Below are 12,113 nucleotides of genomic sequence, written 5' to 3'. Positions count from 1 at the left end.
GAGCAGAATATTGTAACCTGAAGTTCCCCAACCCCAACATATACAATAGCAACCTCATTCATTTTCCACAACCAAGATATTAAATTTCTCATTTCAGTTTTTCAGAAGCATAAATAATAAAAAAGCATAATCAATAGATTCATTTTTCTTTATGGTCATAAAATTAATGTATTTAAAATAAAGCTGCAGTAGTTAGAAAAAAGGCAGAAACTTTGACAGCTTTGGAAATTTTAATACACTCAAATGAAACAGAAAAGCATATTTTTGAAATGTATTTGCAAAGCACCAGACATTCTGTATTTTCTATACAGATAGGCTGAAAAACAAAGACAATTCACTTTCTTAAAGTGCATTTTGCATTTATTACATGAAAACTACATATATCTGCACACAAGTATCTATGTTTTGAACATTACCCTGACACAAAGAAAAATACATTTTTACCAAGGTTCTTCCCTTTGTTTAAAAAAGTCTCCGAGCAAGGTATTGTGCCATACATACTTTAAAACCTCAACTGATTTCCAAAACAGTTAAAACTGGTTCATTTTAAGAACAAATATCTTTCTATACATATTTTTATATCTGTATAAAGACACATGTACACACACATGGAGAAAAAAATATTCAGAGATGCATCTGTCAGCTCTGATATGCACAAAATCTGCATGACAGGCTTATCTATCTCAAGGCTCCATAATAATGACTTTCATCATAAATATTTAATCTTCCTTACACTTTATCTTAGAAGTATATACAGCTGTTTCCTAATGATCCTGATTCAGAGTTGTCTCAGGGATATATTTTCATAGCAGAAATACGAAGGCAATTACTAGTTTCGGAAGGATCACTTCCTTTATTAATGTATAGTAAAAGGACATTGGCCTGCAGAAGGCGAAGGTCAAATAATTGTAGTGCAAGTATAGTTAGTGGAATTACCTATATACGACTTGTAACAAGTACACGATAATAAATCAATCCAAAAGGTTTGCTTTTGAATCCTCAGATATTTAGTTCTTTAAGAACAGTTTTGATTCCAGCTCTTCAGTCATCTTCTACTGCTGCTGATAAGAAGTTGCATAGGAGTTTTCCTCATCGTCCTCCCTGTTGAGAAAAAAGGAAGCTTGTGAAAATGTTTCCAGGTGCTTACAAAATTTACTCCACAAAGTAAAGCATTTAAGGAATGTAGCAGAATGGTCATTCCCTGTAGGAAATCTTCACAATTTTCGAGCAGCAATGTATCAAGCGAGCCCACAAGCATTTTGTATACAGTGAGAAGTCTACAGTCGTACCTTGGTTTTCCAACGCTATCCATTCTGGAAGTCCGTTTGACTTCCAAAAACCAAGGTGCGGCTTCCGATTGGCTGTAGGGGGTTTCTGCACTCAATCGGAAGTTGCGTCAGACGTTCAGCTTCCAAAAAAAGTTCACAAACCGCAACACTTACTTCTGGGTTTGCGGTGTTCAGGAGCCAAAACGTTCGAGTCACAAGGCGTTTGAGAACCAAGGTACGACTTTATATTTTGACTACATAAAATGAAATATAATATAATCCCTACCCTCAGACTTACAATCTACAAAACCATACCACAAAAGGGAAAAAAAATAGATCAGTAGCAAATAAGAAATATGCAGATGCAAGTACAACCTCTAAGTTACAAGCTTTTCTATTGATAAACTCGGGTGAAAAAGTTCCAGGAGAGATGGCAAAAGTTCTTAACCCGAGGTACTGTTTCTGGGTTAGCAGAGTCTGTAACCTGAAGCGTATGTAACCCGAGGTACTACTGTAGTATCGCTGAGACCAGGGCAGGGCAGGAAGATTAAACTCTGGACAGGTCTTTGGTCTTTTGTATTTTTGCTTTTCTCAAAGTTTTTAAAAACGGAATTACTTCAGTTCTCTAGGTATGTGTGTGTAAAATTTTAGCCACTGAGCTGATCAAAGTATCTGGAATTTGCCTAACCAAATCTGTAACATGGAAGCTCAAATAATGGAATTTCCTGAATATTCTCAAAATTTTCAGGAAAAAATGTAAACCCTTTCCAACGGTACTGTGCTTTAGTGGGTAACTCTATGTTTTGTATGCTACTGTTCTAAGTATTATCCACACCAAGCCCTCAAAATGTGTTTAAATAAGCAGGCAGTTTTCTTTTTTCTTTACCTGTTATCTTCAGGTTTTAGTTTCCGAGCTGCCTGCTTGGACATCTTAATCTGCAAGTCCAGTCTATGTAGAAAATCTTTGGCAGATAATTCTTCGGGTGGAGGGAGCTGATTGTCAGGCTCTTGAGGACTGGGTGAAGAGTTGTCTTCCTGAACTGTCACTGGTCCATCTTCACAAGAAGAGGGGGTGTCAGCTTCATTCTCTGGAGACTCCAATGAGTTAAGTCCATTAAACAGCAAAGGCTTCTCAGATATAACAGGGATATTCAATGTTTTTCTCAGAAATATACAGTCATTGGTGAACAGTTTATTTGCCCTTTTAATTTGCTCCATCTGAAACAGACATAAAACTATGTTTACTGATTCAAGTAAAGATTGTTTATCAGTTTTCTATAAACAGCTTCATGACACACATTTCCTTCTTAAATGTAATGTCTCAGCAACTTTACCATCTCTTCTTTCAAATATACACTATAAAATGTATCTTTCAATAATGAAATTAAACAATAATATATGATCCCTTTGGGCATATTCTCTTATTATGCCCCATAATAATGTTTCTTGCAAAAAGTAGAAAATAATGCTGCAAAACACAAATTGAATTTAAATACCAGGCAACCAGGCAAGTTATCTCTCGCTCATTCAGCAGATTAATGGAACTGGAAGTCATGAACCAGGACACCTAATGCAAAATATTCCATGGAACTTGAAAATTAGGGGTCCCAAGAGATTATCTGAGTTTCTAGTTGCCAGCCTTGGTGCCCCTTCCAGCAATTGCTAGAAACAAGTGTGAAAGAGGGCCTTGTCATCTTATTTATATCCCTTCCACTCTCCTTCATTTGCCAGTTAGCTCATCAAGTAATAAACATAAAATATCATATAACTACAGTGACAATAAAGATGTGTAACTGAAGAGCTGTGGCTCTAACTGCACCACACCATCAGCCATCCAAAATTCCCACGATGGTGTTAGGAAAAGCTTATAATTAACAGTCATGGAACTAGACTGAGCGTCAACATGAAGCCCTATGTCCTATTACAGCTGAAATAACAGGTGCCTACCATAGACATGTGAATATTTAAGTTATAGTAAAGGTTTTGGAGACAAACTGTATTTCCAGCTCTAACTAGACAAATAAAAAACCCTGCAATTAAATTGCATTTTATTTTTTATTTCCATAACTGTATGAAACAGTTTTGTGTTTTTGTTTATTGAAATAGTTTTTATATATTTTTCACTATCAGGCAACAGTTTCTCCATATACGTGAATCGTCTCAAGTAGGGTAGTCTCAACCAAGAAACACAATATTTTCTCTGAGGCGTTGTTTTCACTATGGGCTAGCAAGAAAATGTAGCAGCCACAGCACAGCTTAATAAATAATGCACATAAAGCTATTACGTAACTCAAGATTTTGTTTCCCTCCTGCTTCTCTAGCACATGGCTCAAGAAATGTAAAACTTCAAAGGAATTTTTAACATCCTGGTTAAAATGATATCTAAATACAAGCATGTTAATTTACACCTATCCCTTAAATCCAAATCAGTAGCTTTCTATGAATCATGCTTGTTAATTTCTGCTTTTCTATATAAATATTGAACCAGAGGAATGAGATGAAGCACTACAAATACAGCACTTTAGGTCATATTGTTATTATGAGTCAATACTGGGGACCGGGGACTGAGAAATCATCATAGGTACTAGAATCCAGCACCTGGCTCCATGAGATGCTATCCTGTCATGAGAAAGTTCATCCCACTGTACCAACATAAGCTATCCTCCTCTTTTTATAATCTTTCAATACCTGAGCTCTGCAATCTTCTATATAATTGCTATATAAATCTGTTATAAAATTGCAAACTGTTATTAACTATAAACAAAGCACACCTCCTTCTTCTCTTACTAAGACAGAAGATCCAAAACTAGAAGCCTTTGCTTTTGGAAAGTTCAAGGCCCATAGTTATCTCTAAACAAAGTCTCTTGCCCAATGAGTTTTAATGAACTAATATTTTACATCAGCGATAGGAACTTTTCTTTCTTCAAGGGTCACATTGCCTCATACCAAATGTTTAGAAGCTGCATGCCGAAAGTGGGTGGGATCTGAGGCAGAAGTGGACAGGGTTATTGCTGTAACATCCGTCTCCCACTATGCAAAATATGGTTTGCTTCCCAGGATGGCATTTTTGGCAGGAGGCTGGTGAGCTAGTTCCTAGCTCTTTTATTAGATGGCTCATTGTCCTGCTGTATGCCATGTAACAGGTAAATGAGTGCACTTACGTGTGTAACTTGACTTCCTCATTTCAGTAAAAGTAGCAAATATATAATTATAAATAAAAACCCTTAATAGCGTGAATGCTTATTTCATAAATATGCTTTAGTAGTTAGCTTAGCATATGCAATACTATTAGTAACCCATTCCATTTCATCAGTAATTGTCTTATGTTTCCAGGTTTTTCCACCTTCTTCAAGGACAAGCCCAGTGTGAATGTTAGTCCAAAAGTTTGCTGTCTCTAGCAACCCATGAGACTAGCTTAGGATCTCCTAAGAAAGGTTGATACAACTCCTGGACTCCTGGTAGCAGCACATATTCCAGGAGTTGCACCTAAATCTCCCCAACCACGCTGCAAGGGATTGTTGGTATGCACCTTAAACCAATGTTTCCCAGCTGCCCCCCCCCCCACAGGATATTCCAAGGGGGACACAGGTGAAAATCATTTAAATGGGGGGGGGTGTCATAGCACGAGGCTGGGGGCCACAGACGGAAGTGAGTAGTGAGGGGGGAAATCACGCTTTTAATAAAAATAAATCCTGATTGGCTGGCTATCCGCAAAAAGTAGCACTATTTTTTGCTGTGTGCTTTTTCTTGGAGCAGTCCTCTCAGAACCCCCAGGTCAGGTAAGTGCAGGGGTGGAGTGGCAATAGGTAGGGCTGAGAGAGCAGGAGCCGTTTGTTGCTGCCACCAACCAGTGCTGGGCCCGCTGGCAGCCTGGGCCTGACTCAGCAAGGCGCAGGGTGCAATCTACCCCAGCGCCAAATGGATCAGGGCCTTTGGATGTTGCCAATGAGCGCAGGGCCTGTCAACAGCATTGACCTGGCTCTGCAAGACACAGAGTAAAATGCACCACAGCGCCCAGCCGAGCGGAGTCGTCTGGTGCTGCTGACTTGCCTGTAGTAAATAACTGTCTACTCAGAAGAAAGCCACACTGAGTTCAATGGGCCTTACTACCAAGTAAGGGTTTGTGGGGCTATAGTGTTTTATATAGGTAGCCAGGGCTTCTCTGGATGACAAAATCTTTCTGCACCAGGTCAGTGAGGACCACTTGCTTTTTAAAATTATCCCATATATACAGAACTCCCTGTGCACCTTTTGGACTGTATCTGTAGGTTTCCCTCTCTATGTCAAATAACTGGGGTCAAATAAGTGGTGCCTCGCAAGACGAAAAGAATCCGTTCCGCGAGTCTCTTCGTCTTGCGGTTTTTTCGTCTTGCGAAGCAAGCCCATTAGCGGCTTAGCAGATTAGCGCTACTAGCGGCTTAGCGGATCATCTGATAAGCGGTTTAGCGGCTTAGCGGATCAGCTGATAAGCGGCTAAGCGGATCAGCTGTTAAGCGACTTAGCAGCTTAGGAAAAAGGGGGGGAGGAAAAAAACCCCGCAGGAACTCGCAAGACATTTTCGTCTTGCGAAGCAAGCCCATAGGAAATTCGTTTTGCGAAGCACCTCCAAAACGGAAAACCCTTTTGTCTAGGGGGTTTTCTGTCTTGCGAGGCATTCGTCTTGCAGGGCACCACTGTACATGGAAGATGGATCTCCCTCAGGAGGTTCTGGACTCTCCTTCCTTGGAGGTTTCTAAGCAGATGTTGGATGGCCATCTGCCATGGATGCTTTAGCTGAGTTTCCTACGTTGCAGGGAGTTAGAGTAGATGACCATTGGGGTCCCTTCCAGCTCCCTGATTCTATGTTCTTCTGCTTCAACAATATTTCATTATGTTCCTATCATTTTATGTAATTGTATTTTGTATAAATTATAAAAAAAATAAAACATGTTCTATTTACAAACAAAACATTTAAATAGCTACCTTTCTACCAGTACGCATGAGCGTAGCCAAGATTTTTGTTGGGGGGGCAAGCTTTTGTTAGGGGGAACAGAACCTCAGATTTGTACTGATTTGTACTGATTTTTACTTTTGGGGGGAAGCTGCCCCCCTGCCCATGCCCATGGGGGGGCCACAGGAAGGAAACAAGGTCGGAAGGGAGCCACTGTCGGGAAAAGGTTGGGAAACACTTGTTTGTTGCTTCTCTGAGATATTGCTTCTAAAATGTATTGTCACCCACAACAACCACTTCACCTTCTTTTGTATCTGGGTGAATCTTTAAATAATTCATACTAAAGGGAAGACATTCGGCCAAGGCAACAAACTGAATCACAGTTCAGTAAGGCTGGGGAAGTGCAACAGTTGTGTAACAAACATCACCTCTCCTGCTACGCAGAGAATCCTCCAAGAAAACTTTCTTTACACAGGGCAACATACCTGACCATGTCTTTGTTCTTAAAGCTAGAGGTGCTGGAGCTCAGGTATCTCTGAAAGTCCCTAACCAGTTCCTAAGGTGCTGGCTTTAGTACCTCTTATGATGGTGAAGATACTCTCTTCATGCTGAAAGGTGACCACAGCAGGGCAGCTACACATGAAACATTGACATTTTGTCTGCTGCCCAATTATGTCTTTGGGGGAGGACAGTAGCACAGTGTAGAGAATCTGCATTGCGTTCAGAAGGTCCAAGGTTCAATCCCAGGCGTCTTCAGGTAGAGCTGGAAAAAGCTCCTACCTGAAATCCTGGAGAACAGCTGCCTGTCACACTAGAGATTACTGAGCCTAGATCAGGGGTCTGCAACCTTTAAGACAAAAAGAGCCACTTAGACCCATTTCCGAAGAAAAAACAACAACTGGGAGCCGCAAAACCATTGCGACATTTAAAACAAATATATCTCCGGAGCCACGATCTGACAGCGGGCGGGAAGGTGACGTCGGGACGGTGCGTGACTAACGCACGCACCGCCCCCATGCGATGTCACAGCCAGTCCAGTACAGCGCCCGCCACAGTGAGGAGTGTCGGGGCGCACAATGCGCCTCCTCCCCTCACTAGTATCTGCCCCGGAGCCGCAGCAAAGATGTAAAAGAGCCACATGCGGCTCCGGAGCCGCGGGTTGCAGACCCCTGGCCTAGATGGACCAATGCACTGAATCAGCATAATGCACTTCCCTGTGTTCTTACAACTTTAGTGCTAAAGACAGATGTGCTGGACTTCCAAGCACATCTGTCTAGATTCTAGAAGCTCATCCAGCTCAACATCTGAGGTGCCATCTACAGATTTCCATGTTGGGGGCGGGGGACATGAGGACACTGCACAGATTCAGAGGAAAGAATTTTTCTCACATCAATCACAGATGCCTGAGGGGCAATTGGTAGTGGGAGCCCCTCTACACATATTCAGAGTGAATTGTTCTCCTTTTATCTGTCACAGATGCCTCAGGAGCTATCTGTAATCATTGCAGGGGAAGAAGAGAAGGCAGGCCCTCTGTACATACTTACTTCTTATCACTCATAGAGGCCCAAAAAGCTGACTTGGGTTACTGGTCTGCATACCTATTGCACAAGTATTGTCCAATCTCAAATGCCTAAGGGGCTGACAGTTACTGGGAGGGGAGACGAAAGGCCCTCTGTACATGCTCAAACATTCTTCTGTCAATCACAGATGCCTGGGGCTCAGCACACCAGCAAAGAGAAGCACTCTCTTCATATCAAGCACAGATGCCTGAGGGACCAGCTGAGCCAAAGGGCAGGGAGAGAAAAGCCTTCTGTACATGTTCATAGACTACATCAGTCACAGATGTCTGGGGATTTATCTATAATTAGTTTCAGGAGGAGGAGGAAGGCCCTCTCTGCAAAATTTAAAATGGGGGGGGGGGGAATCTGGCTTACTAGCAGTACATGTGAAAAGGATCTAGGGACCAAGACTTTAACCAATGGCTTCAAGTTACAAAAAACACTAAACACCAGTCAAAATAAAAAAATGCCTTCCAGTAGCACCTTAAAGACCAACTAAGTTAGTTCTTGGTATGAGCTTTCGTGTGCATGCACACTTCTTCAGATACACTGAAACAGAAGTTGCCAGATCCTTCTATATAGTGAGAAGGTGGGGAGGGGTATTACTCAGAAGGGTGGTGGGAATGGGAGATTGGCAGATAGCTGAGATGAGCCTGTTGACGACTCTTAACGACTGCAATAGGTCTTACAGGAAAAGGCAAGGGGTGAGAGGGTGAGAAATGGCTTAGTCATGTATAATGGGATAAGAATCCAATGTCTTTGTTCAAACCAGGTCTCTCCATGGTTTTAAGTTTGGTAATGAGTTGCAATTCAGCAGCTTCTCTTTCCAGTCTATTTCTGAAATTCCTTTGTAGTAAAACAGCTACTTTGAGATCTTGTATAGAATGTCCTGGGAGATTGAAGTGTTCTCCTACTGGTTTCTCTGTTTTGTGATTCTTGATGTCAGATTTATGACCGTTTATTCTTTGGCCTAAGGTTTTGCAATAAACCCAGATGCCAACTTTGCTGCCACATACACCTGGACAACACCATTACTGGCCCCAACAACATCACACATACCATCTCGGGACTATTTAATTGCTCATCGTCTAACATTGTGTATGCCATCAAATACCAACAGTGTCCTTCAGCTCTCTATATTGGACAAACAGGCCAAACCTTACGCCAAAGAATAAACGGACATAAATCACAGAATCACAGAACTGTAGAGTTGGAAGGGACCCTGAGGGTCATCTAGTCCAACCCCCTGCAATGCAGGAATATGCAGCTGGTCCATACAGGGATCGAACCTGCAACCTTGGTGTTATCAGCACCACGGTCTAACCAACTGAGCTATCCAGGCTCATCAGGCAATCTGGCATCAAGAATCACAAAACAGAGAAACCAGTAGGAGACAATAAGAGTGGTTCAACCCTAGAATGGTCTCCCTCGGGAGGTTGTGAACTCTGCTTAATGGAGGATTTTAGGCAGAGGTTGGATGGCCATCCGTCATGGATGCTTTAGATTCCTGCATTGCAGGGGGTTGGACTAGATGACCCTCGGGGTTCCTTCCGACTCTACAATTCTACGCTACTAAGTGTACTCTTCCTAACAGCCACATATGGCTGAGAATCCAGCTGGAGTCACTGAGAACGTGGCGGGGGGGGGGGAGCACTCTGCACATGCTTCAGATAAAGGGGGGCCGCTCGCTTTCGCTTATCCATCCCGCAATTATTCCACTCTGGTGGTGGGAGCCCCCAGAAGAAGACGGCACTCTGCACATGTTCAGGCGCTCCCCCCCCCCAAGCCGCGTCCTCTTACCCATAGCAAGAAGGACGCCGACCCTTGACAGGGAAGCCAGCGACCCTGCCGGCCATCACCTACCGTCACGCCGTACTTGAGCGCGATGCCTTGCAGGGTGTCGCAGGCGCTGATACGGTGCTCCACATAGCGCTCGGCCAGCGGCGCCGCCACGGTGGCCGTGCTGCCGTACGAGCGGGTCTTGGTGCGCGCCAGGCTGAGGGACAGCTCGGCCTCCGTCTCGGACGCATCCGGCCCGGGAAGCGGCTCCTCCCGAAGGAACAGCCCGGGCACCGGCAGGAACTCCGCCATGGGCCTTTTTTTTCCTCGCGCGCTCTCTCCCTCTCAGCGCCTGGCGGGCGACGCCGGGATTCGCCGCCGCCGCCGCCACATCCTCCCTCCCCTCAGCTTTTCCTGAGGGAAGAAGGCCGGCCGTCAGGTCTCCCGGAGCAACGGCCTCCTGCTACGCGCCTGCGCACCAGGAAAACTGAAGCGTGTGCGCGCGCGCGCGCGTGGAGAAAGTTCCCCCTCTCGGCGAAGGTCTCCGCTCCGCAACCGACCTCCCACCCCCGCCGTCTGCGCGTGCGGGCAACCGCCGGCGCATGCGCCGATCCCGCTAGCGCGCCAAGTCGAGGCGAAGACGGTTTGTCCGTCAGTCCAACCGCCGCCACTGGCGCGCGCCAAGTTAGGGTCGTTGCTCTAACCGCCTCCCTCTTAGTCAATGGGGGCTATGAACTCTTGACTAAAATACATGGGAGTGAGGGAAAGGGGCGTTTTTCTTATCAATTCCTCCAATTATTAATTCCTCCAAACATTATTATCAATGCTATTAATAATTATTCACGTTAATTATCATGATTAATTCCTCCAAAGAATCCATATTGCTTTTTTTGACAGCTCTTCTGACTCTGACCGTTGCTTTAGGGAAGCTTTTAATGTTTAATAGGTTATTGTATTTTAGTGTTTGGTTGGAAGCTGCCCAGAGTTGCTGGGGAAACCCAGACAGATGGGCAGGGTATAAATAATAAATTATTATTATTATTATTATTATTATTATTATTATTATTCTACATCCATAGTTTCTCCCTTGTCATCTAAAATTATTGTTGCTGCCAGGATGCCCAAAACGTAGCTTTTAAGAGGCCGCGGCAATACTACTCTCAGAAGCAAGTGCACAAAACTATATTTTTAAAAATGCACAACAAGAAGAAGATCCGTTTAAAGAAGACTGGCAAACGTTTGTTGGCCATATGGGAAATAATTGTGTACAGCCAAAAACGCTGGCAGCATTAAGATAAATTCAACACTGTAAATAATTTTTGATGGATGTAATAATGGAAAACCGATTGGTGTAGTTTTTATAAAATACGCAGGGATTTATGATATGTAAAATGAACCATGGAAAAAGAAGAAGGGAAGAGATTGATATCTTAAGGATGTAAAATGAGTATTTTAAATTGCAAAACAGACAATTTAAATAAAAATTATATACAAAAGAACAAAACTATCAAAAGAATATTGTGTTGTATTCAGTGCTTGTTCTACTCGGACTAGACCCGTTGAAGTTAATGGGCGTGATTAACTTAAATTTATTAATTTCAATGAGTGTATTCTTGAGGATGTCCTTAGCTGGACATAACTCCTATGAGAATTGGGTGGGGAATAAGAACCCTAATTTCAGCATCAATCACATTTTTACAGTATTCTTTTTAATTATGAAACCAGCTTTTTTAAAACAGTATTGAATAGTTTGATAATAACCACTTCTGCCCTTTTAAAACAATTATTTTGACTGCTGCTGTTAGTGGGTGGTGTGCCCAGGGGCAAAAGTAGGCTTTCTGTCTCCTGGGTCAGAGACCCAGTTTGGCAAACGCACCACATGTGTTTGTGTAGATATACACACAATCCCCTCAACAATTTGTTCATAGAGGGCATAAAAAAACAGGCAATATATAATTTGAATACAAAGTTTTGTTTTTAAACAATATTTGTATTGATTTCCAGCAACATTTAAACAAGATATCCAAAATAACTTATAACTAGTAAATAATAAAATATTATAAAAAGTATGCATTTTTACAGTATTAGGTTATATTATTTATAGCAATTGATAGCACTATTATTATTTTTTAGCTGTGAGGTAAATAAATTGTTGTTGTTATTTAGTCATTTAGTCGTGTCCGACTCTTCGTGACCCCCTGGACCAGAGCACGCCAGGCACTCCTGTCTTCCACTGCCTCCTGCAGTTTGGTCAAACTCATACTGGTAGCTTTGAGAACACTGTCCAACCATCTCGTCCTCTGTCGTCCCCTTCTCCTTGTGCCCTCCATCTTTCCCAGCATCAGGGTCTTTTCCAGGGAGTCTTCTCTTCTCATGAGGTGGCCAAAGTATTGGAGCCTCAGCTTCAGGATCTGTCCTTCTTCCAGTGAGCACTCAGGGCTGATTTCCTTAAGAATGGATAGGTTTGATCTTCTTGCAGTCCATGGGATTCTCAAGAGTCTCCTCCAGCACCATAAATTACTGTTGTATATTAAAGGCCAGGGTCAAACTGAGGATGGGGATGGTGGGTGGAGAATA

At 42.8% G+C, this 12,113-nt stretch overlaps 1 protein-coding gene across 1 annotated transcript; it reads right to left on the bottom strand.

Annotated features, from left to right (window-relative positions):
- Positions 1–211: 211 nt before the first annotated feature.
- On the bottom strand, positions 212–10,143 carry LYSMD2 (LysM domain containing 2). The gene is made up of 3 exons (XM_082198873.1): positions 9,621–10,143; positions 2,155–2,486; positions 212–1,101 (listed from the first exon to the last, which is right to left on the bottom strand). Exons 1-3 carry the CDS (start codon positions 9,846–9,848, stop codon positions 1,053–1,055), a joined length of 609 nt encoding a protein of 202 aa, XP_082054999.1. The 5' UTR covers positions 9,849–10,143; the 3' UTR covers positions 212–1,052.
- Positions 10,144–12,113: the final 1,970 nt, after the last annotated feature.

Source organism: Podarcis vaucheri (genome assembly GCF_965113315.1).
Source record: "Podarcis vaucheri genome assembly, chromosome: 14".
NCBI classification, from domain to species: domain Eukaryota; kingdom Metazoa; phylum Chordata; class Lepidosauria; order Squamata; family Lacertidae; genus Podarcis; species Podarcis vaucheri.
The sequence above is the reverse complement of the archived record's forward strand: the minus strand, read 5'-3'. Positions and strand labels throughout refer to the sequence as shown.

Coding starts and splice junctions, on each gene's coding strand:
- LYSMD2 (XM_082198873.1), bottom strand. CDS start 9,848: ATGGCGGAGTTCCTGCCGGTGCCCGGGCTGTTCCTTCGGGAGGAGCCG. Junction 2,487..9,620: donor CGCTCAAGTACGGCGTGACG/GTAGGTGATGGC, acceptor TGTCTGTTTCAG/ATGGAGCAAATTAAAAGGGC. Junction 1,102..2,154: donor CTAAAACCTGAAGATAACAG/GTAAAGAAAAAA, acceptor TTTTCTCAACAG/GGAGGACGATGAGGAAAACT.